Source organism: Chenopodium album, chromosome 16, assembly GCF_948465745.1.
Source record: "Chenopodium album chromosome 16, dcCheAlbu1.1, whole genome shotgun sequence".
NCBI lineage: Eukaryota > Viridiplantae > Streptophyta > Magnoliopsida > Caryophyllales > Amaranthaceae > Chenopodium > Chenopodium album.
The window spans coordinates 45622871-45649891 of NC_137849.1; the positions used below are offsets into that span (position 1 = coordinate 45622871).

At 36.3% G+C, this 27021-nt stretch overlaps 2 protein-coding genes across 2 annotated transcripts; one reads left to right on the top strand and one right to left on the bottom strand.

Moving 5' to 3' along the window:
- The first annotated feature begins 6533 nt into the window (after window positions 1-6533).
- Window positions 6534-7636, top strand: LOC145586689 (cysteine proteinase inhibitor 1-like). The gene is made up of 2 exons (XM_081643582.1): window positions 6534-6716; window positions 7227-7636. Exons 1-2 carry the CDS (start codon window positions 6597-6599, stop codon window positions 7434-7436), a joined length of 330 nt encoding a protein of 109 aa, XP_081499708.1. The 5' UTR covers window positions 6534-6596; the 3' UTR covers window positions 7437-7636.
- Window positions 7637-18925: 11289 nt separating this feature from the next.
- Window positions 18926-19825, bottom strand: LOC145585576 (cysteine proteinase inhibitor A-like). Its single transcript, XM_081642278.1, has 2 exons — window positions 19501-19825; window positions 18926-19358 (listed from the first exon to the last, which is right to left on the bottom strand). The coding sequence occupies exons 1-2, from the start codon at window positions 19615-19617 to the stop codon at window positions 19143-19145; spliced, it is 333 nt and encodes a 110-aa protein (XP_081498404.1). The 5' UTR covers window positions 19618-19825; the 3' UTR covers window positions 18926-19142.
- Window positions 19826-27021: the final 7196 nt, after the last annotated feature.

The following is a 27021-nucleotide window of genomic DNA, read 5'->3' on the forward strand; positions in this document are numbered from 1 at the left end:
GTCACCTTCAAAAACTCCATCGACCCAAATCCTATATCTCTAACTGCTTTCAACTGATTTTGTGAAACTAAAACTGATTCCATAACTTGAACAATGGATGAGGGTGACATCCGACTATGCAATGTCCCATGAATGTGAGACTTCAAACCTTCCACTTCATTGCCTGACTTCAAACCTTGCAATTCATTGCTGGATTTCATCTCCACTACATTAATCATTTGTTTTTCTTTCTTTAATGTGTCCTTTAAAACCATTTTTCCTTTGTCATTAGAAGATCTTGTCTTGAAACTCATTCCTTTATATTGTGGCTGTGTAGAACGACCAACAACTCCTAATTGTGCTGGCCCTGGTGCATCTTCGTCACCACCAACAACTCCTAACTGTGATGCCCCTGCTGCATCTTGGTCACCACCAACTCTTAACTGTGCTGCCCCTGCTGCATCTTGGTCACCACCAATAACTCTTAATTGTCCTGCCCCTGCTGCATCTTGCTCACCAACATTAACAGCAAAATCTGTCTCAACAGATGTCCTGCTCAACAAAATAGGTATCCTTGATGTCAAATGAGCAAATACTTAGCTACTAATTTAACAAAATGAACAAAAACTTAAATGCTCATTTCTCAAATGAGCAAATAGTTAATTGCTCATTTCTCAAATGAGCAAATAGTTAATTGCTCATTTGTCAAATGAGCAAATACTTAGTGCTAAAATGAACAACAAAACATAAAATGAACAAGTTATCAACTACTTTCAAAGTTGTGAAGAAGTTAGAGAACTTGTTTTTAAACTCAAATTCTTTCTCACTGATATCTACTAATCTACAAGAACTCCCATACAAGTAATACAACTCATCAACTAATCTACAAGAACTCCCATACAAGTAATACAACTCATCAACTAATCTACAACAACAACAAAAATAATAATAACTCAAATAATAAAAATAAAATGAGCAGAAACACATACATTGTATTTTCTTGAGGAACATTTGCAGAATCCATAGCAATTACTTCTAGGTTTCCAAAAAAACAAAGAAAAGGTAAGATAATACTCATATGAAGCAAAATTAAAACTAAAATCAACTAATAAATACTCAAATAAAGCTATAATCAAACAAAAAAATAAGATAAAACCAGAAAATAAAACATAATTGAGAACTAAAGTAAACAAAAATCAAATTAAAATACACAAAATAATTAAACACCTAAAATCAAGCTAAAATCAACATAATAGCACAAATTATCAGTGATTTCTAGGTTACCAAAAAAACGAAAAAACTGGACAATAACGAAAATAAGCAAATCAACTTGATAACTACTCAAAAAAACGAAAATAAAACTAAAATCAATGAAAAAACAAAGTAAAACATTATCGACACAAATTGATAAACAATGTGAGCTGAAATCAGCGAAAATCAAACAAAAATCAAAACGAAAATCAACAAATGTAAGTGAATGTGACCTAAAATTAATTGAAAAACACGAAAATATAAACAATAAACTCACCTTGACAAAGAATTGATGAAGATTGAAGGAGTAGTGATGAAAAATCAGAGAGAATAGCAGAGAGAAAGAGAGTAGAAAATAGAGAAATTGTGAGGAGAGAGAAAATACCCGTGAAAGAAGAAGGAGAAGAGGGAAAAAATGCAGGAGTTTTGTTTGACCGGGATTTAATTGTGGCCGTTGGATGTAATTGATCCAACGGTTATAATTAGTTCTCACATATAATAGGGTTCTCACATAAGGGATGTGGTCTCATATGATCCCATTTCTATATATATATATATATATATATATATTTCAAGTTATATATTACTACGACGCATGTATTATGTACTAGTGAAATAAACAAGTCTTGGAAGACTTGATTTATGCACTAGTACTGCTGTGTAATACTACTATTACCTAAATAAAACTGTCAGTGGTTGAATCTTAATTGAATCTATATAAGTGTGCATTCACATTTTATATTTGATTATCTATTGTAGTATAAATTTACTAAACAACACATGTAAACGTCCCACTATACATTAAGAAAAGAAAAAAGGGTTAAACACTTTATAATAATAAGATTAAGGGATTGTTTCTCCTATTATTGTCATATGGTTTTGGAATGAAACCTCCTTGGACTTGTAAAGTGGAAATACTCGGATATTTTTATTTACGAATTAGCATGCATAAGAAGTCAAAGTTTAGTTAATCAAGTAATTAGATCGAATCATTTAACGAAAAAAAAAAAAAGTAATTAGATCGAATCATTTAACGAAAAAAAAAAAAGAAAGCAAAAAAACTCCGATCACACTATGTAAACAATAATAAGGTGTACTAAACACGGCCTTACTCCTCTCACTTAATTAATTGTTCCATCTATAAAATCTGCTCTTGTGATCTCAAAGAGAAGTACGAGTGCTTCTTTACCCTATGAATATAAGAAATATTATGAGTGCTCGTGTTAGCCTTATATTGCAGTGCTTTAGTATTTGGGTTCACGTTATTTTGGGGATCTATCATCCTTGTGGTCTGTTTTGGTTTGTAGGTTTGGCCTTGGCTTGTTGTTTGTATGTTTTTACCTCTTTTGATTTGTTAGTTCAAAAGAGTTTAAGAATTTATCTCTTGGTAATCTTTTTATTAGCAAGTGTTGGATTTTTAATCTAATACTATGAAAAACCTTTATCTTTAACTATGCTCTTCAAAATGGGGCTCCCATCATTTTTATTTTTTTCTGGGAAGATTTAGTGTATATGATAATGATCACTTACGTTGAGAAGAAGTTAAAGATACCCACAGTTAAAGGTACTGAATCACTTGTAAAAGTGACTCGGTTTTTATTGTCAAGCCTGAATCATCTTATTTTCCTACCTCTTTTACCTAATTTTCATGACTTTTTATTTGGTGTCCTTTTGAGCTCATTTTGTTTTTTTTCCAAAGGTTATATGTTATCTGCTCTTCTCCTCTTTCACCAAGTTCAATGCAATATGGAATAAAAATCAAACAATGGCGTTGGTTGATATCTCATGACACATGTTCCAAGTTAAGGCAAATAGTAGTGTTTGGGTCCAATTATGCCTAATTGGGCCCGGTCATTAAATGATTCAATCCAAGCTAAGGTCAAGGCCCAAGCCTCCAATCTGCCAAGTCAATGTCAAGCTAACGGCCCAAGTCATCATGGTCAGCCCATCCTTTCTCCTTGTCATGCTAAGGTATAAAAGCCTTCAATTACACCATTTATGGAGCATTCACATTCAAGCCTCAAGCATTAATTGCATAGCTCTCTCTCTAAACACTATTTGACTTCGGTATCGGAGGGGCCTTCCTCGGAACCACCCCCGAGGCCAGTTTACGTGAGTTTGCTGTGCAGGAAACCCTCGGCCCAACATCATTTGGACCAAGTCAGTCTTCATCCACATCTTAGGGCCTTCGGCTAGGTCCCATTGTTTTCATGCGAAACAAGTAGAATTTTCTAACCGGAAGTTTCTTGTAAGGAAGTTGTAATATAGTTTTATTTGTAATGCTTGTAACAATATTAAAACTGATAGGGCTTCTTTGGGTAGTTCAATGAACACACTACGTACCTTGTAATATTAAATTTATTTTGTCTATTAAGCATATGCCAAAAAAATATGTAAGCATACAAAGTTCTAAACGTGGTTGGCCACACCGTGTGGCAGAGGTTACTTTGTCAAGGATTACGTGGTTGGTTAAGGATTACTCAGTACGGTTAGAGGTTACTTGTTCGGTCAAGGGTTATTCGATTAAGGGTTACTTGATCAGTATTTTGGTGTGTGTCAGCCAGTCATATGATGTGGCCAACCACACAAAAAAGGCATAATATATGAAATCATTCATTTCTTAATTTTTTTAAAAAAAAATAAAAAAAATAAAAAAAATAAAAAAATAAAAAAAAACTAAAGCCGCTCACTTTTGACATGTAGCTGGGAACTTTAATTATATTGCAAGCAAGTCCTTATAATTGAACCATTAGAGATGCTCTTATTGACCTGCCCATGAAATCATTTTCAGTGCATATCAAAATTATTGACAACATTGTGGATAAAAAAAATATTCCATCCCTTTATACTACGTAGTACCTAGTTTCTTTTATATTTGTCTCATTTGAAATATTCATTTTCAATAAAGAGAATACTTTGACCATGATGGTTAGGTTCATTAACAAGCTAAGGAGTATTTACAATTTTCTTTTAAAAATAAGTAAAATTTATATTAATTAAATATTAATAAATTATTCATTCAGACGTTTTCAATAAGTCCACTACATTTATCAATTAAATATTAATAAATTATTCATTCAGACGTTTTCAATAAGTCCTCACAAGACTACATTTATTCTTATATATAAATCAAAAACATGCATTAGTAAAAATTAATTAGATAAATAGTACACGAAGTCAAAACATTTCGCTTATTAAAATAAGAAGTGAGTTAGCAACTAAGGCCACAAAATTCTAGTTTGCTTATCATGATGCCCAAAAAAAAAAAAAAAAAAAAAAAAAAAAAAAAAAAAAAAGCCCTTGCTACACGATCAATAGTACGTATAATTTAACAAGAGTATAAGTCACTAGGCCACTTATGTAGAAGATTCAAAATAAAGAGAGCAAAAATGTGATTCTTGATTACAAATCTCATCCAATTAGTTGAGATTCTCAACCTCTTATTGTTATGATGTTAAATACTTCTATGCATTTCTAAGTGTAAGGACAATTACATACATTCTTAAAATGTTTATATGATGTTAATTGTCTTTAAACTTTTCCTTGTGTGATTTATTGAGGCCAATTGACTAGATTGGTAAATGAAAATGACCCTTAGAGGATAATTTGGTAAAGAAATAACTCCGGCAATAATTCGGTAAAAAAAATAATTTCAAGCGACAATTAACCAAAATAATACAGAAATTTCCGACAACCTACTCACAAATGTTTAATTTAGTTTGTTTTCCGTGTTTTTTTTTACCGAAAAAAATTTCCCCGCCTAATTTTCCAACCTTTTTTTTAAGGAAATTACAATTTTTTGAAGAAAAAAATGTTTAAATATTATTATTTACTTAATTTTCCTACCCTTTATTAACAATTTTTTTTATATATATAAAAAAATTGGTATCTGAATTCAGCGTAATTTTATGGGAAAAATAAATTTTAAAAACACAAAAACGAAATAAATTAGGATTTTTTTTAAGAGTTTATCGAAAAAAATAGAAATTTTGGTCTGAACGTCGCTTGAGTTTATTGTTTTTACCAAATTGTAGCACATGGTTAGCTTTTTTTTTTACCAAATTATCACCGGAGACCCGAATTAAGTTTTTTTTTACCAAATTGTCGCTAAGGATGTTTTATAATTACCAATATGGTCTATTCGCCGATTGTATCTGTCCTTACTAGGTGTGGGCGTGTGGCCGTGTGGTTCAGCTCTAGAACACGAGTTTAAGGACGGTAGTCAAAGTACACATTGCTCTTTAATTATTTGCATAATTGTAGGGAAATTGGACAAACGTGCTTGTGCGTGCTATGGCCTTGATCGTTTTTTTTCCCCTTTTCCTCAACTTCCTTTCTTAGGCTTTGCATCTACAATCTTTTTTTTTTTCATTATTTTTTTCACAATTATTTAGCACGAATTATCTTGATTATGGAAGAAACGTAGTTATATATTTTCTTAAATTGTTAATACTTTGAAGGCTTTCACAATGATGGATAGCATATGATATGGTAATTAATGGTATAACAAATTTAATTTTTTTGTTACTTAAATCGGTAATGCGCGCCATATTCTTGAGGAAATGTTGTAGTGCCTTGAGCTTGTGCAATATGCTAATCACTTTGATGACTTGTTTTTTTAAGTTTCAATTATAGTGACCTAATGTTAAAATTATTATCACTAACCTGTTAAATTAATTTGGCACTTGTATTAACTTAATCAATACTGTTGTTGTTAGGCCATAAGTGTGGTTCTAATGAACCTTTTTCTTTTGGGTGCTAAAACATTGAACTAATTTTTCTATTAGATTCTTTTTTTTTTTTTTATCCTTCCTGATTTTTGGGGTTAGTGGTTAGAACTTTTTTTTTACAGATTTGGAACTTTTTTCCTCTCATCATCTAAACTGATTTTCATTGATTGAAATTAATCAATGTACATCATTCTCTGAAGTGATCAACACCGTAGATTATAAAAATCCAACCATGAAGTATAATAAATCACTTTCATTTCACATACACGATAAAAAGAATCAATGGCGATAAGAAGATAAAAATTCTCACTTCATAATCGTGAGATTCGTGACATATATTTTCTCTTTTTTTTTTTCTTTTAAGACAATAAATGAAGTGCACGCGTATCATCAAAACAGCGTGTATGGTTAGAATAACAAGTAATTAAAAATTGACTTAAAGTTGGTAGATGGTCCAAAATAACAAGAATATATTCATTATTTAATAAGCCACATAAGCTAATTGAATAAAAAAGAAATTATTGATTCCATTATCCTATCCTATAAATAGAGAGGGTTTGCTAAAGATGGAATTCCACAACACATACATACAATACAACGATACACACCCTACATAACACAAAATCATACACAAAAATGAGTTCCTCTGCTCAACAGAAGAACACAGGTGGAGGTCATCATGAGGATGTCGACCCAAACGATCCATACATCCAAGAGATTGCAAAATGGGCTGTTGATGAGCATAACAGCCAAAAGGTAAATTTTTGTAAACTAATACTTGACATGTCCAACAAAAATTTATCAGATGGTCTTTTACAAGAATTTGTCTTATACAGTAATTAACTTTTTATCCATAAATTACGAGTACAAGATGTACTACGTAAATCAATATAATGAACATATTCGTAGGTCAATTTTATAATACCATCAATGATACACTATGGCCCCGTTCTTTTGAAATTGTGGGCAGAGCAGAACAGAACAGATTTCAGTGGACCAAAGCAGAGCAGATTTTATTATTATTATTATTATTAGTATTATTTTTAATCAGAGCAGATTGAAGCAGAGTAAAGCAGATTTCAGCAGAGTAGAGCAGAGCAACTCTAAAGAATGGGGTCATATGTGGTCTATGGAGTATTATTAATATCAATTATTCATTTTACGTTGCAAATTATACAACTTTTGAATTAGTTTTGATCGAGTTCAAATCCTCTGTCTCATAAATTTGGTTTATTATGTTTACTTAATCCTCGTTGTAATTTGCAGGGGACACACCTGGTGTATAAGAAGACTTTGAAAGCAGCACGAGAATGCATAACTGGTAGCACGAGGTACTTTATTGAACTTGAGGCATCTGAAGGTTGCAAGACTAACAAGTATTATGCGCAAGTTCTTGAACTAGTCTGTCAAACCCCTATTAGGAAGCTTGAAGTGTTCGAGCCTCGGATAAATGCACCCATTGCGGTTGCAAACTAATCTTCAACAATAAATATGCCAAGCCATTTTTGGTGTGCTTATATAAGTTACATCAAAATATATTTCAAGTTTTATATTACAACGTATGTATTATGTACTGGTGAAATAAACAAGTCTTGGATGACTTGATTTGTGCACTAGTACTACTGTGTAATACTATTATTAACTAAATAAAACTACTGTTAGTGGTTGGATCTTAACTGGATCTATATAAGTGTGCCTGCACATTTCAAATTTGCCAATTTTGTATACTTAAAATATCAAATATGAATCTTTATTTAACAAAAGCATACTTAAAGAATAAATGAAGTATTTAATAAAATTATCAATGTCTCAATTCATATCCGAAAAATACACAAATATATAGATTAATAATACCTCATATGATACGGAGTATATGTTTACTTATGAATTAGCATACATAAAAAGTCAAAGTTTAGTTAAATCAAGTAATTAGATCTAATTCATTAAAAAAAAAAAAAAAAAAACCTCCGATCATATTATATAAACAACAACAAGATGAACCAAACACAACCTTACTCCCATGACTAAACTAATTATTCCATCTATAAAATGTTGTCTTGTGATCTCAAAGAGACATATGAATGCTTCTTTACCCTTTGATTATAAGAAATTGCTCACTTGTAACTTAAATTACTAAGAGCGCCAATAATGAATAGCTACATTCCTTGTAGTTTTGGGTTCGTTGCCACATCATTTAAGTTACAACCTTCACAATAGCAAACCACTACATGAAAATAGTATAGTGCACCCGGGTGCACCATGCGCATGGTGCACCCGGAAAGAACATTAAGCATATTTTAAAGAACATGCTAGTATTTGAAAAAGAACATACATGTGTTTGACAAAAGAACATGTTTGTGTTTGACAAGAACGTGACATTACAAAGAACATAAAGTCTGTACAAAAAGAACATGTTATTTTTCATGGTTACTTGGGTGGTTGAACGTGTTTGAAAAAGAACATTATATTTGACAAAAAAGAACATGTTCGTGTTTGACAAAGATATAGGTGATCATTGGACGGACCGGGGCAAGGTTAAAAAATCAGCTCACTTCTCGAGTCGGGCCAAGTTTTGGGCTGAAGTTTTTGTGCCCAAACCTGCCCAAAATGGTCCGGCCGTGCGGGCTTTTCGGGTTGAGTTAAAAAAATCAACTAAAATAATGCATAAAAACGCAATCCCAAACTCGCCCAAAAATTTAAATTTACGGGCTGGGTTCGACCCGATTTGGGGGCAAAAAAATGCTGCCCAAAACCCGTCCAAAATCAAGTCGGGTCAGTCTAACTTTGATCACCTCTAGCCAAAGAACATAAAGGCTTTACAAAAAGAACATGATAATACAGTAAAGAACATGTTCTTTTTTCTAGTTACTCGGGTGAATTTTTTTTTTTTTTTTTTAAATGTTTATACATTAAAGAACATATTGTTTAATATAAAGAACATATATTTCAAACTCAAAGAATATAATAATCAAATTTAAAGAACATATTATGTTCATGTTCTTTATAAATATCTATAATGTTCTTTTTTTCGCCCATGTTCTTTTAAATATACCTAATGTTCTTTCCGGGTGCACCAACCATACATTAACCACTACATACCTTTTGTAAAATAAAAATTAAAAAATTAAAAAGAGAATAAATGCTAAAAAAGAAATCACTAACTACTTAATTATTATTCCTTCAAATTGGACAACACATGCTTTGAGTAGAGTGAAACTACATAGCTTTGTAAAGGTATGTAGTTTCATCAAAGCTGCAACCCTCGTAGCTCCACAATGATGAGGTATTAGCTCCAACTATTTAAAATTACAAGCAAGGACCTCTATACAACTTTTGTGAATGCTCTAATTGACCCTGCCTATATAATCACATTCATCACATATCATATTTAATGGCAACATGTCAACATTGTAGATACAAAAATAAATAAATAAATTAATAAATAAATTCCATCCCTTTATACTACCTAGGTTTATTTATATTATGTGTCATTTGAAATGTGTAGGATTCAATTTCAATAAAGAGAAAATTTTGACTATGAGACAAATATATCAACCTTATGAATGTTTTTGGTTTGCATTATTGAAAACTGATAGAGTATAAAATATATTCCTGCGCTTCAACCATCAGCTTAAACTTTTGGTTGAGTTGGTCCTCTAACATGGTATCACAGCTTAGGTGAGATCTTGGGGGAGTGATAGAGTATAAAATATATTCTTGGGCTTCAACCATCAGTTTAAGCTTTTGGTTGAGTTGGTGCTCTAACAAAAACGATTAGTAGTTTTCGGTGATATTTATTTCTTTAACGTTTATTTACTTTGCAGTTTGTACGTTGATATGATTAAGGTGAAGTTTATTTTAGACTTTTAATTATAAATTTTTGGATCCCGCCATTGATATGTATCTCAAAATTGGGAATTCCCTTAATTCCTTGTATTATCCCCGGCCACCATTCCTTCTACTTGAAAGCGGAACAACAAGTGGTTCCTCTACATTGAAGTCGAGGAGGTTATGGATTATTATGTTCAGTACTCTCAATTTTGCTAACTTTCTTCCTGCTTGTTCATCAACTCATCACATGTTACCATTGAATTACACTATGAATAATATTCTCGAGGATAATTATTATATTAGGGCCTTGAGCTTGTGCAATATGCCAATATAATAACACTTCGATGACTTGAAACTTTCAATTATAGTGACCTAATGTTACAATTATTATGGATAAGACAATAACATGTTAAATTAATACACTTGTATCAATTCAACTTAATTAATAAGTGCTAGGTCAAAACCAAAAGTCTACTTCTTTTGAATTATTTTTTTTGTTTTTTGTTGATTGAACTAATTAATACCTGTACATTTTTTATTTGTTGATGTTGTTGTTAAAATATATATTTTTTTTATTCTTACCCGATATTTAGGGTTCACAAATTCTCCAAAAAGGAGGGTGTTTGTTAATTTATTGTAAGACGAGTTAAAGATATCTCAAAAGTACTTAAAGTTACCCTTTAAACTACAAAATTTTTAGTAATAAATTATCTCACAAAAAATTATAATGTATCTATATAACTAATACTAAAGTAGCAACCGCTGATGTCATCTTTATTCAAAGTTGTACACGTGGCGCTATTTCATGAAAAAATTTCCCGCTCAAATGTATTTTTTTTTAAACAAAATGTTAATTAATTATTAACAGATTGTAGCTATTTTTTAGGTAATTAATTTAAAATAAGTACCTATTACTCTAGTGATTTATGTTGATATTAGGTTGTTGGAGTCTTTATAGGAGTAGTTAGCATAATTGAGGTCAATTAATTGAACTTTTGAACATTTTAAAATAAAAAAAAAATTACAAAAATTCAAAGATAAATTACTAGTAAATCCGTGCATTGCACGGATGCTAACCTAGTTAGAATAATAATATTAGCCTTTATAGTATATAACCATGAATTATAAGAAATTACACATCACAATGAAATTCAAACCAACGACAAATTAAAATAGTTATATTTACTTTCAAACTGACCGTCTTACAATAATATTACAAAAGATTTTGTGTGAGACCGTTTCACGTGAGTCCAGTTTATAATGCACACCCATCTCTCACCCACTGCCATTGCCACTACCTAGCCACTTGTTGGCGCCCGACGACCACCCTCCCCCTCTCATCCCCCTGCGCTGAAGACCCTCCCCCGCCCATTTCCCGACGCTGTTTGTTAATTTCAATTCGTTGTTTCTGGCAGTCGACAGTGAGGACAAGATTAAACAGGTCATCAACTTGGTAAAGCACCATCTTCAGCCTTTGAAGCCACTCCTTGATGGCATCACTGTCATCCGCTTCTTGGTGCCTCTCAGCATCGCGAACTCGAGCATTGTAGACCTTCAAAGTACAGTAACAATTGAGCTTACAATTTTGACACTGCCAAGCCAAAGTACACTACAATTAACTAGTTGTAATCAAAGTACACACTGCATATGAACTGTAGTTGTAATCAAAGTACAGTAACAATCAAAGTACACTACAATTTTGGAGAGGGTAGACCTTCAAAGTACAGTAACAGTTTTGAAGCAGAAATAGCATTGTAGTATCAAAAAGTGGGTGACTTGGTGTTTCTGCTGCATCTTGTATTTTACTTATTGTAAATTTGCAATCGATTTGTGATTCATTATGGTATTGCAGAAACTAGAAGTTTTGTAGATTATTGCTCAAATTTGATAATCTTGTATGATAGATCAATCTTCCGAGATGGGTAATGTTGATGCATTAATTGTAATTCTTCTGACTATTTTTTAAAGTTAAAGGGAGCCTATTTGAAAATATTTTGAGGTGAGAATAACATCATTCAGTTATTCAGCATATTACTCTCCTTACAATGTCCGTTTCTTCAATATGATTCTCTATTGAACTAGAATATTAGTTATGTAAAAATATGACACTTATAATCTAATATGTGATAATTATAATCTAATATCTTATCGTTATTGTTTCGGGTGAAAACAATGGGGCCTTGCCGAAGGCCCGCTGAAGTGGCTGAAGACTGGTCCGGTCCAGTTGATGCTGGGCCGAAGGTTTCCTGCACAACTAAAACACGTAAACTGGCCTCGGGGGTGGATCCGAGGAAGACCCCTCCGATGCCGAAGTCAAACAGTGTTTAGAGAGAAAAAGCTATGCCATAGATTTAATGCTTGAGGCTTTGTTGTCTTGTATGAATGAATGAATTGAAGGCTTTTATACCTTTGCACATGATGAGAGGAGAGTAATTGGGCCTTTAAATAGTCATGGGCTGACCATGGCAATTCGGACCAAAGGACTCTTGGTTGACTTGGCTTGATTGGAGGCTCGGGCCTTGACCTTGGAATATGAAGTCATTTAGTGACCAGGCCCAATAAGATAATTGGACCCAAATACATGACTAGGCCCAATTATATGAATATGCCAGTTTGAGGCCGAACTGATCTGTATACCGCTTCAGCGGTAAGTTATCGAATTGCCTCCCATGATCGAAGACAAATACTCTCGGGATGCCGAAACGAGTGATGATATTCTGCCAGATGAATTTTCTGACAGTTTGCTCTGTAATGTTCGAGGCTGCTTCGGCCTCAATCCATTTACTGAAGTAGTCAACACCGACTATCAGCCATTTTTTCTGGTACACAGCATCTGGAAATGGTCCCAGTATATCCAGTCCCCATTGGGCAAAAGGGAGTGGATTAAGGATCGGCTGAAGATCCCTAGCTGGCTGATGGATAACTAGTGCGAATTTTTGACATTTTTCGCATTTCCGAACCAGCTCCTTAGCATCTGAGATCATGGTGGGCCAGTAATATCCGGCCCTCAATGCCTTGTGGGCTAAGGTCCTTCCCCCGATGTGGTTCCCGCAGATGCCGAGGTGAATCTCCCTAAGGATATAATCTGCATCTGTTGGTCCCACGCACTTCAGCAATGGGGCTGAGAAGGACTTTTTCAGAAGCTCCCCCCTGAAGACAATGAACCTTGAGCTGGTTCTCTTCAACTTGGAGGACAAAATTTTATCTTCGGGAATTTCTCCCCGAAGCTTGAAAGCTAGGATGGGGTCCATCCAGCTAGGCTCTGGGTCAGCGCAGCACACTTCAGGTGCTTCGTCGACACTTCTTTCTCGCCGCACTTCCACATATACAGATCTGTTCAGCTCAGTGAGAGTTGAACTGGCAAGTTTGGAGAGTGCATCGGCTTGAGTATTCTGACCCCTTGGGATCAGCTGAACCTCAAAAGTTCTCAGCTTTGCAATGACTGATTTGATCTTGGCAAGATAGGCTATCATGGAGGGCTCTTTGGCCTCGTAGCTGCCACAGATCTGATATGCAACTAGCTGAGAGTCTGTTTTCAGGCAGACATGCTCGGCTTCCAGGGAGATGCACAATTCTAGGGCGATTGCTGCCTCATATTCAGCTTCGTTGTTCGAAGCCTTAAAAGAAAATTTTAGTGCATACTCAAAGGATTTGCCTTCGGGAGAGGTTATCACTACCCCTGCCCCCGAACCATTTACGGTGGAGGATCCATCCGTAAACACGGTCCAGACTTTCCTTTCATTGTCTAGCGTCTCTTGGTACGAGCATTCGGCCAAGAAATCCGCTAGAGCTTGAGCCTTGATGGCAGCCCTCGGCTGGTAGCTGATGCTGAATTCGGTGAGCTCAAAAGCCCACTTGGCCAGCCTACCAGATTTTTCAACTTTGCCGAGAACTTTTTCCAGCGGCTGATCGGTTAAGACCACTATCTGATGGCAATCAAAATAGGGCCTCATCTTCCGAGCAGCTACCACTACCGCGAAAGCGACTTTCTCGAGTAGAGGGTAGCGAGTCTCGGCATCCGTCAGCGTGTGGCTGACGAAGTAGATCGGTTGCTGAATTTTGTTTTCTTCCCTCAGCAGCACTGCACTGATGGTGGCTGGGCTGACAGCCACGTACAGATACAAAGCTTCTCCCTCTGCTGGGCTAGCCAGCGTTGGGAGTTGAGCCAGATGCTCCCGAAGCTGCTTGAAGGCTTCTTTTTGCTCTTCCTCCCAAACGAGCTCTTTTGTTTTCGGGAGTTTCAGGGCTTTGAAGAAAGGTAACCCCTTATCCGAAGCTCTGGAAATGAACCTCGAGAGGGCTGCCATTCTTCCGGTGAGCCGCTGAACATCCCGCTTTGTTTTCGGCTCAGGAAGGTCAAGCGCTGCTTTGACTTTGGAGGGATTGGCATCAATCCCCCTCTTGCTGACCATGAACCCAAGGAATTTCCCTGACTTCATGCCGAAGACACACTTCTTCGGATTCAGCTTCATTTGGTGCTTTCTTAAGGTGGCGAAGGTTTCAGCCAGGTCCTTAACATGGTCCTCAGATTTTTTGCTTTTGACGATCGAATCGTCAACATAGACTTCCATGTTTCGGCCCTTTTGATCGGCGAAAACTTGATCCACCAGCCTTTGATAGGTTGCCCCCGTATTTTTCAATCCGAAGGGCATCATTTTATAATTGTACACCCCGGCGTTCGTGACGAATGCCGTCTTTGCTCGATCGTCGGGGTGCATGAAGATCTGATGATACCCCGAGAATGCGTCCATGAAACTAAGCAAGGCATGGCCACTTGTCGAATCGACTAGCTGATCGATCCTCGGCAAGGGATAGAAATCCTTCGGACAAGCCTTATTTAGGTCCGTGAAGTCAACGCACATCCTCCAGGTACCATTGGCCTTCTGAACCATCACCACATTTGCCAGCCATTCTGGATATTGACAAGGCTCGATGAAGCCTACCTCCAGCAACTTTTTGACCTCAGCTGCGATGTCTCGGTTCTTATTAGCGGAGTAATTCCGCTTCTTTTGCTTAATTGGTCGACACGTTGGGTCAACATTAAGCTTATGGGAGATGAGGTCTGGACTTATCCCGGGCATATCAGCTGCCGAGAAAGCAAACACATCTCTGTTGTCCCGGAGGAGCTGAATAAGTTCACAACGGGTGTTCGGATCAAGGTCCATCCCGATTGTTACACATTTCTCAGCGTCTCCTTCGGCCAACTCGACCGTTTCAGTCTGCTGGTCCATGTCCATTACTGATGGACTAGACTCTTCACAATCTGGCCTGCTGTCTATGTCAGCAGGCGTCCCAGACTTTTTGTTCTTCGGCTGGCTCCCTGAGTCTTTCGGCTCAGATGAAGAGCTAGCCTTTTCCCTCTCTGGCACAGATCCTTGGGCCGAAGCACTTAGGCCTTTCGGCTTTTTTGTGCTGGGCTCTCTTTCTTTTTCTTTCTCCTCCTCATCCTTGTCGTCATCTGGGCGACTAGTGGATGGCTTGAGGTAGTTGCACTTTCGGGCGTCCTTTTGGCTGCCCTGGATCCTTTCGGGGAAGCCGGCGTCTGAGACGTAAATCATCAGCTAATGATAGGTTGAGACGACCCCTTGGATCTCGTGAATTATGGGTCTCCCCAAAATCACGTTGTACACTGAAGGAGCGTCAATGACCAAAAATTCGGTCATGACGTTCCTGGCTGCCTCATCGCAGCCGATGGTGACAGGAAGTGTCACCTTCCCATCTGGATAAGTTGAAGCCCCGTTGAATCCGGATACCGGGTAGGGTACCGGCATAAGGTGCTTGGGTTTCAGCTTGATTTGATTGTAGGCCTTTCGGAACAGAATGTTTGCTTCGCTGCCGCCGTCAACAAGAACTTTGCTGACGTCGTGGTTGGCCACCGTGGCGATGATCACCAACGGGTCCTCATGAGGGAATGTTACCCCCCGGCAGTCAGCGGCTGTGAACGTCATGTTCGGCACCGGCGACTGGGGAGGCAAAATGTCAGCGTTGTTCACCTGATGGGTCAGAGCCCTAAGGTGCCGCTTGTGCTCCCTCCGAGAGCATATTCCTCCCGAGATGACATTGATTGGAGAGAATTTTCCCTCCGCACTTTTGCTGTTCTTCCTGGGGAAGTCGAGGTCCTGCCGAGAGTCCTTTGCTGACTTCTCGGCCTCTTTTTTCTCGCGGTAATCCGCGATGTATTTTTTCAAGTATCCCTTCCGGACCATGTCCTCGATCTGGTCCTTCAGCTGGATACATTCCTCGGTGTTATGTCCCGGTGATTCATGGAACTCGTACCACTGATTTTTATTTTTTCGCTGATACCACTCTGGGAGTGGTCTCGGTTTTCTGTAACTCTGCTCCTCCTTTGTCACGCTGTAAATTTTGGCGCGTGGAAGAGAGAGTGGAGTGTAGGATTCATATCTGCCTGTGAATGGGGCAGATTTTTCCTTCTTCGGCTCGTTAGCCGAAGATTGCTCCGAGGCTTTCGCCTTTCCCTTTGTCTTCTGGCCTTGGCCTTCAGACGAGGGTGTTTGTTTTTGCTTCCCTCCCCCAGATTGAGGTTGGGTTTTTGTTTTGTTCCACTCTTCGGCTCGGATGAATTTATCCGAGGCGTTCAGAGCTTCCTCCAAGGTCTGCGGGGTATGCATGACCATGAAGTCTAGGAACTTCCCAGGCTGAAGGCCATTCTGCATTGCAAAAACGGCTAGCCCCTGGTCCAGCTGAGAGACGTTGGATGACTCGTTGCTGAAACGGGTCAGATAGTCTCGGAGGCTTTCGATCTCCCCCTGTTGCAGACCCATGAGTTCTGCAGTAGTCTTCTCTCGGCGGTTTGCCGTGGAAAACTTGCTCCTAAATTTGGAGGACAGATCATCCCACCCTGTTATAGAGCCTTGCTTCACTCCCTTGGGGATCCATGCTTGCGCGACCCCCTTGAGAGTGGTTGGAAAATATTTGCACCAAGTCGCTTCGGACCTGGGGCAAAGATGCATATGAGCCTCATACGAGGCAATGTGGTCCTTCGGATCCGAAGTCCCATCATACGTGATGTGCGACGGTATTTTAACCGTGGGCACGTGCTCTTCCAGTATCCATTGCTCGAATGGGGAACTGGTGGGTAGCATAACGACCTTGCCCTTGTTCCTAGCCGAAGGGACCGCGCTCCGCCCTCTTAGAGAGGTAGGAGTGGTTTTCGTCCCTGGCTGGGAAGTCTGGGCCTCGGCTGCAGGGAAAGAGAGGCGACTGTGCACACTCGGCTCCCTGCTGCCGAGTCGGTCGAGGACGCTTCGGCGAACAGTCTCAGGTTGCTCTCGGCGAGCAGATTCTGGCCGAGAAGCTGAGCTGCTGCTCTTATGCATTTCTGGTCGGGAGGTTGAGGATCCTCTGAAAAATTGAGGGTTCTTTTTCCTCTCTCTTTCAGTTCTCCAGGTATCCTCTTCCCACTTTTCCAGTTCCCGGAAGGAAGGAGGTTTCCCACCATCATGGTCTAGCTTCCTCCGCTGATGCCGGGTGTGCGGAGGAGTTCGATCGCGAGGTGGAGGCATATTTTGTGCCCTCATCGCCTCCATGAGCACTGCCAGCGCTCTCGCCACCTCCTCCGAGCTGGGCCCCGTCAAAGGGGTCCTCGGCTGAGTGTGGGAATGACAGCGGATGGTCGATGGTTGGCTTTGGGGCACTGAATGAGTCCTATGATCGGACTGACCTCTGCTAGACCGAGAGGGACTCGGCCTATGATGAGAGTTGTGAATTACGGGAGAAAGGGAATCCTCCCTGTATGATCCTCCCCCCGAGCTAGCACCCTTGGGAGAGTTCCGGTCCGGTGAGGGTGATGGTGTAGGAGTTTTAGGCTTTTCGCCTGCTCCTTGACGAAGGCTTTTGCTCTTGCGGTTCTTAGCCATTGCTACTAAGATGATTGCAAGATGATTTTGATTAGAAATTTGGCTTAAAGATTTTTGACAGTCTTCCCCACAGACGGCGCCAAATTGTTTCGGGTGAAAACAATGGGGCCTTGCCGAAGGCCCGCTGAAGTGGCTGAAGACTGGTCCGGTCCAGTTGATGCTGGGCCGAAGGTTTCCTGCACAACTAAAACACGTAAACTGGCCTCGGGGGTGGATCCGAGGAAGACCCCTCCGATGCCGAAGTCAAACAGTGTTTAGAGAGAAAAAGCTATGCCAGAGATTTAATGCTTGAGGCTTTGTTGTCTTGTATGAATGAATGAATTGAAGGCTTTTATACCTTTGCACATGATGAGAGGAGAGTAATTGGGCCTTTAAATAGTCATGGGCTGACCATGGCAATTCGGACCAAAGGACTCTTGGTTGACTTGGCTTGATTGGAGGCTCGGGCCTTGACCTTGGAATATGAAGTCATTTAGTGACCAGGCCCAATAAGATAATTGGACCCAAATACATGACTAGGCCCAATTAGATAAATTGGACCTAAACAGTTATTATCTATTTATCTTATTCCTGACACTTTTAATCTAATTTATGATATTTATAACTTAATGTCTAATCATTTTAATCTAATTTCTGGCAAATAAGAATTTTTTTTTCTATTTGTATGACCGGACTCACGTGAGTCCGTTCTACACAATATTTTTCCATAATCTTAACGTAAACTCGTCTTACACAACACTTATTTTGGAAGAATACTACGAGTAATTTGGAACTTTAAAGTTTAACCTGATTTTTTATAGATTAAAATTGATATATACCAAAGTACTAAGTATATCATAATTCTAATATGAGTTGATCAAGGCCTTAAATTATAAAATTTTTACCTTGAGTACGGTAATTCATTCTCATTTCACATTTAAATGACAACAAGAATCAATGTAGACACTACTCTCTCTCACACATACTTTGACTTTTGGTCCCCACATTATGGTAAAAATAATGAGAATTATGGCCTAATATTTCATATAATGTATTATTAATTTATATTAATACGAAGTATGATGTATTATTAATTTATATTAATGTGTATTTTTCGGATATGAAATGAGACATTGCTAAATTTATTAAATTCTTCATTTATTCTTTAACTATGATTTTGTTAATTAAATAAAATTCATATTTGATAATTTAAGTATACGGAATTGGCAAATTTGAAATGTGCATTGCATATTTGCATGTACACTTAAATAGATCCGATTAAGATCCAACCACTGACAATTTTATTTAGGTAATAATAAATAGTATTACACAGTAGTACTAGCGCATAAATCAAGTCATCCAAGACTTGTTTATTTCACTAGCACGTAATACATACATAGCAATATAGAACTTCATATATATTTTGATGTAACTTAGATAATAAGCACATCAAAAATGGCTTCTTAGCCGTGCATATTTAATTTAATGTTGAAGATTAGTTTGCAACTGGGGTGGGTTCATCTCCTAGTAGAAGCACATGAAACTTTTGAAGCTCCTTAATAGGGGTTTCAGTGATTATTTCAATAACTTGCGCATAATACTTGTTAGTCTTGCAATCCTCAGATGCCTCAAGATCAATATAGTACGTCGTGCTACCAATATTGCCGTCTTGTTCTGCTCTTAAAACCTTCTCAAACTTGAGATTTGTCCCCTATAAATTACAACGAGGATTAAATAAACATAGTAAACCATAATAACATACGTCATGCATGTTAAGAGGATTAAATTCTTGTATAAGACGGTTTGATAGATTTTTGTTTGATATACCAAGTATTAGTTTTACAAAAATTTACCTGCTTCTTGTTATACTCGGCAACAGCCCAAGCAGCAACCTCTTGGATCTTTAGACCATTTGCGTCGACAGGGTGTCGACCTCCGAGGGTGTTCTCTTGTTGATCAGAGGAACTCATTTTTGCGTATGATTTTGTTTATGTAGGGTTTGTATTGTTGTATTGTATGTATGTGTTGCGGTACTTATCTTTTGCAAACCCTCTCTATTTATAGGATAGGAAAATGGAAACAATAATTTCTTTTTTAATTATTCGATAATAAACCTATGGCTTATAATTTTTTTTTTAATTGGATAAGCCTATGTGGCATATTGAATATATTTTTGTTAATTTGGACTGCCTCCAACTTAAAGTCTTTTTTTAATCGCTTCCTATTTTGATTATACATGTTGCTTCAATGATACGAGTGCACTTCATTTGTTATTTAAGCAAAAAGAAAAAAATATTCTTTACCATTTCTTTAAAAAAAAAAAAAAAAGTCTTCCCCTTTAGTTTAGGTTATCTAATAATAGTTGGCATAAAATTATGTTGATTGTATTGTAGGTTTTTTTTTTTTTTTTTTTTTTGGAGAAATAGTTTAGTTAGTTTAGCAAGTTTCATTCTTTTTGTGATATTTCAATATACTATACTTCGTATTATTTTATATGTGAGATATTACAACATGGTTTGACCCCACTAATATAAATTTTCTAGTTCTGCCACTGCGTACAATCATACATCATTCAAACTATTTCGAATATTGAGTAAGACAGCAACAAAGGGACGGAGTACCAATGTACCATTTTTTATACTTTTCTCTAACCCTTTGAGTAAAGGGCAGGGTCAGAAAATGAAATCATACTCTAATTCTCTACACTAGTGGTTAGAAAAAGAAAGTATAATAAACCTCAAAAAATAAATAAATGATGACCTTCCATCAATCAGCGTATATATTATCTCAACTATAGACTTAACCAAATTTCAATTAATAGTAAAATCAACTTCATATATAAAAGAAATAAATTGAAATGTCTCCTTTATTATTTTAGTATAAGTTGTAAAGACTAATCTTTTTTTTTTTTTTTGGTCTTTAAGAGAGAGAAGGAAACTTAAATTAACTGGTAGTCCGGTGGCCATGTCTTAATATATAGACGGCAGACACTAATAATACTTGTTGGCACGTCGAATGAGATTTGAAGTGGGTCCCACTTTTAGTAATTAAATTCATTACATTACAAAATATCATTGAGAACTTGATACAAATTAATGAAATTATTATAACATTGTATTTATAATCACTGCTTGAATTATAATATTACTTCCCAATTTGAAGTAAACAACAACAAACTAAGCTTTCCACCATTCTCTCACAATAGAATCTTCCCAAAATATATAATCCACAAGTTTTTATTTTTTCTCCCATATTAAACCAAACAGTTAAGTTAAGTTGACCTGTACCAACCCGACTTCCCGACGTTAGAAACAACCACCCCTTCTTCTGTCCCAGTCATGACAGGCGGCAACTTAGCCTTCCTCGCTCTTTCCCCATTCCCACTGCCCTCAAAATCGCCCCTCTCCCCTTTTCCCAAATGAAAACGCCACAAAAGCTTAATTGAATTAAGCCACGAAACGAGCGGCCTTTTTAAAAATCTGAAACCCCTAATTTGAACTCCATGTCGTAAACACAAACTTCATTCTTCCCATTCCAGGCCAAATTCCTAAAGACTCGCAATCATCATCTTCAAAAACCTTTTTCTTCAACAACTCAATTAATTTCGAGGCATGCAAATGCTTTGGGTGGAGAATTGAAGGACCAGCATCGTAGGTATTGTTAGCAATGGTGATTGGTGATATAAGTTATACGATATCCGATAATGGAGTTTTCTCTTGAAGACATGAATGGCGGCGATTTGGAAACCTTGCAAATATTTGTGGAGGAAATGGGAGACTGATACGTTAGAGATTTCGCTTCCAATAACGTAAACGATGGTTGGAGATGGCAAAGAGGAGAGAGATTGGAAGGGAAGAAGGAGGATTACAATTATTAAGATGAAATCATTTTAAATGATGACATTAAAAATTTTATGCCTTTCAAGATAATAGAGAGTACATGATAACTAAATAGGTTAAACTCATCCAATAGATGCGCTATTATTAAATAATAATTATTATGAGAATCAAATTATATATACGATTTACAAATATAAACATTTGACACACCAATTATTCAAATATAAAGTATATAGTCACTATAATAATTATAATAAACAAATTATATTTTAGAAAAAATAATTAAGATTTTATATAAAACAAATTATTAAAATATAATCCTACGTTATGGTAATATAAAATACTTTATTTTAAGCAAATTCTTTAATTATTTAAAGTGGTAATTAAAACAAATACCTTGCTAAATGTCCCTTTTATTCGCGATATATTTTTAATTGTTTTTTTAAAATAATATCTTTAATTGTATTCAAGTAAAAGTTATTAATTATGATACTTGAAAGTATTTTTTTACTAACAGATAAATCACAAAAGCATAAAAAAATGTGTGAAGAGTCAAATGACGCAATTAAAAAAAAGTAATTAGCAATTTATATAAAATTATTTACGAATTAACAAATTACATGAATCAATAACAATGAATTATCATTATTTAACCATTCAAAAATTATGAAAATAAATGATTTATTTATTTAACGTAAAAGATAGATGAAAACTTAATTAGTTAGGATTGAGTTATATGATTAAGGAATATATACAAAAACAAAAATACATTATAGGTCATACAACATACCGAGTAGTATATTCACGTAAAACATATTAATATTTCCAAATGTTCATTTTATTCGCTTTTAGTCAAACCTCTGTTTAGGGAAATTAGTTGTCCCATTCAATACTATAGATGAAGATAGTGACATAAATTACCATTTTGAATTTTACACAGTGAAATGTATGGTATAGAACGTTGTTTCAGGAATGAATGATCGATCTTTTATGAAGATCATGGGTGGCGTGGTCAATTTAGGGTTTTTGGGTAATTTCAATTGATTTAGGGTTTTGGGTAATTTCAATTGATTAGGGTTCTTTAATCAATTTAAGGTTTTGAGTAATTTCAATTGATTGAGATTTTGTTTAATCGATTTAGGGTTTTGGGTAATTTTGTATCTTTTATACGTATCTTTATATCATACTCCTTTTGTCTATTATGTATATTATTTCGTATTCTCGAACATATACTACAAGAATAAAAAAAAATACTTGTTGCGCGATCAAATGATCATATCAATAAGTATAATTAGACAAGAATATATGTCATTAGGCCACTAACGTAGAAGATTCGAAATATAGAACAAAAATGTGATTCTTAATTACAAATCTTATCCTATATATTGAGAGGGGTGCTAGTTTGCTACTACAAATCTGCAAGATACACACTACAACATACACATACACATATATATATTATACCGTACGAAGAATGAAGCGGAGATTGATTTGCTCAGCTCCCCCGACGATGAATCTTGGAGGCCTTGAGCTTGTTGAGTCAACTAATCCAAAGATCCAAGAGAATGTTGCTTGGGCTGTTGTCCTGTTGAGAAGTACAACAAGGAACAAATAAGCTTTTTTTCTCCTTTTTTTCCTTCTCATAAGCGACTAATCAACCAGTGCTCCCTCAATTTTTTAAGTGAAAAATTATGAATTTTTACACTATTCACGATTTCACAAAAGCCTCTTTGACTAATTAATGCTTATATTATATATATAAGAAAAGATATATTCTCGTGGGTACTTGTTAGAATCGTCTCAATAATTAATTTTTCAATATTCAATTATTATGATTTATATTTATTCATAATTTTAAATATTGTTAGTCAAAGTTTTGCAATTGGCATAGACATCGTTTTTAGAAAAAAAAAAAAAAAAAAAAAAAAAAAAAAAAAAAAAGTTCACATAAATGTAAAAATAAAAAACAGAGTGAGTAGCCTTCACATTTAGAGGATGACGTTAGGTTGCCACCTCACCAGGTGACCTACATAGTGAACTCCAAGCCTTGGGAGGGTCCTCGAGATGGAGTCTTCGATGCTCAGGTCAATTACCATGGATGATTAGGCCTCGTAAATTGAAGCCTTTATTATTACAACTATGAGCCAGACTTAATTATATATCTCACACAATGGGAAACTCACCTTGTAAGTTGTAACTTATTCAAGCCTCAACTATTTTTTGATTATATGTTTGAGAGTCGGGGAATTTCTTTATTTAAGATGGGCTGATTTGTAAGAGATGTTGTTACTTCTTATAAAATAAAATAGGGGAATTCTCTTTGGTAACACCATACTTTTTTACTTTTCTCAGTGGTGAATTATAAAAATTCTTATTATCTTTGATAAACCTGAATTTTTATATTAAGTTAACCATGACACTAATGATAAATTGTAGTTAAATATTTCTATAGTTAGTTTATTTATTTATTTTATTATTTTTTTATTTGAATACAAAAATTATTATTTTATATATAATAAAAAGTCACCCCTTCTCCAACCAATCAACCACCACTCTTCAATTTGCCCCTACCCACGCCGTCGCCGACCCCTTTCTCGCCGGTGTGTCGGCCTCCCCTTCTGGCCATGAATCGTCAACAGCCAAAATCGCTACTATACAACAACATCAATCAACCAAACACCTTCCCCGTCCTTAATTTTGATCTTCACCATCAATCGCCGATGTCTTTTTCAATCAATTCGCTTCCAATTCGTCCTTATCTCTCTTCGTTGAGATTTGATGAGTGATTTCTTTTCTGTTGGCCTAACAAACAATTGAGATTAGCAAGAGAAAAATTGGGGATTTTTTTAGGGTTAGGGATTAGGGTGGAAATCGGGAATTAGGGAATCAAGGAAGGGGAGTCCAACAGGAGAGGGGTTACAGCTGTGGTTGCGGATTTCGAGGGTGCGGGATGAGAGGCTGGCGAATTTCGGGGGTGGAGGATGAGTGGCTGGCGGTTTTCAGAGGTGAGGGATAAGAGGTTGGTGGTTTTGGGGGGTGGGGGGTGAACGGCTGGTGGTTTTCGGGGGTGAGGGATGAGCGACTGGCTATTTTCGGGGGTGGGGGATGGATGTATTTCAGGGTTATCGAGGAAGGGGAGAGGCCAGGTGTGGGATGGTCGTCGGTGTTAAGGGGTTTGGGTGCCGACAAATAGGCAATGAAGTGAGGTGGCGCTAGCGGAGGGGAGGGGCTGGGGTTGGCTGGGGCACTGGTGGGTGGGGTTGGGTTTTTTTATTTTATAAAAAAAAATTAATTATTTAAAAAAATGTAAAAAACTAACTATGGTTAATGAATTTAAATTAAAATAAGTATTATCTTTGGTTATTAAAAACTTAGGTTTACCAAAGATAATAAGAATTTTTGTAATTCACCACTAAGAAAAGTAAAAAGTATGGTGGTACCAAAGAGAATTTCCCAATAAAATTAAAAACAAACTTAGTCGATATCTTCAGGTGAATTGCTATATTGTTGAGGGATGACTTAGCTTGTTTTTATCAACATATGTATCTCATATATATGTGTAATTTGCAGGGAACATGCCTTGAGTATGAGAAAGTTTTGAAGGCGGAACAACAAGTGTTTTTTTTTTTTTTTTTTTTTTTTTTTTTTTTTTTTTTTTTTTTTTTTTTTTTTTGAGGTTGAACAACAAGTGGTTGCTGGTATGATGTACTACATTGAACTCGAGGCGGTTAATGGTTGCTTGATGAACAAGTATTTTGCTAAAGGTTTTGATCAGTCATGGACCCAAACCAGAAAGCTCAAAGAGTTCAAGTGTATGAGCCAAGACAATGAAAGTATTGCCGTTACCAACTAATCTTCAACCACACGATGTCATACGCACGCACTCTATCTCTAGAGATAATGTGCTATATTGCAAGTTACGGAGTACGGAGTAATAAATAGGACATAGGAGTTTGATAGATGTACTTGTTACATCAAATCTACTATGAACTACTTCTATTTCGAAGGTCATCTTGCATGACCTAATTATGTTATGTAAACTACTATGAATACAATCTAATTTAAATGAATGAACCATCTTTGCCATGAAGTATTTTTTCCGTTGCTTGTTTGGTTGAGATTAAACATTCCCTCCTTAATAAGTTAATATAATGTGGTCAACTGTTTAGAATCATACAAATCAGATAAACTCTTAAGAAATTCGATGTACACCTAAAACGTTAATCAATTTGATTGATTGTATAAGATAAGTAACGGTTTTATTAGTTATCTTTATTACATAAGTCAATTGTTGAGAAGTTTGGTGTCTACCTAAAATACATAAGACACTTTTTTTTTTTTTGTACTACTCATAAAAAGATACATAGTCCCTGCAAAGTTGATCGCAACCAAATTAAGCTGCTTCAATAGGGAATACAAGTATTCGATTCAAGTGCGATTCAACGGAGAACGTTGAACAGTGACTGAGAGAGAGAGGCAGAGAGTTCCAACGAGAAGGAAGGAAAATAATGGATTTTTTATAGTATTTAAATATAATGGGGGATAGAGATCAATTGTGCAAAGTTATATATTTGCTTCAGTGTATCTCCTCTTTAATTCTTGGGAAATTGTTCGGTCTCCCATGAGGTTTCGAAAAATGCATTATGTTTCCAACACCCAAAAGTTTAGGGTAGAGCTGTCAAAAGTTGACCCGATCCGAAATACCGACTAAAACCCGATTATTAACCGACCCATTTAAACCCGAAAAAATAATGACCCAAACCCAACCTGAAACCAACCCTAGAACCCGAACATGAACTGACCTGGAGATAACCTGACCCGATGTAACCCGTAAATTATTGACCTGAACCGAACCCGACTTGAACCGAAATTGACCCAAACCCGTTTTAACCCGTCAAAACCCGACTTATTACTAACCTGACCTGAATTTAACCCAACCCATTCCTAACCCAACCCGAATTTAACCCGACCTGTTACAAATCCAACCCGAATTTAACCCAACTTGTTACAAATCCGACCCGAAATCAACCTGACTTGTTATTGACCCGACCCGAATTTTACCGGACCAATTACTAACCCGACCCAAAAATTCAACCCGATCTATTACTAACCCGACTCGAAATCAACACGACTTATTATTGACCCGACCTAAAATCAACCCAAATTGTTCCTGAGCCGATTTCAAATCACCTTAAATACAATTTAGACCACCTTATTGTTGTTGATCAAAGCATTTTGTCTAGGGAGACCAAGTCGGTCCAAACCAGCAAAAGAAAAAGCATCATCCTCAAATTTAAGAGTTAAATATAGTAAATATTTGTTGTATGATCAAAGGAGATAATTATCTTCCTAAATTATATACTATAGTTTCCTAGTATATTGCCATATATATTGTAGTCAAAGGAAATAATTAGCTTGATAAAAATGATACTCCTAATTATTTATTTATAGTTAGTTGAACCCGAATATAACCTCACTTGGAAATGACCCGACCTGATTGTAACCTGCAAATTATTGACTTGAACATAACCCGAC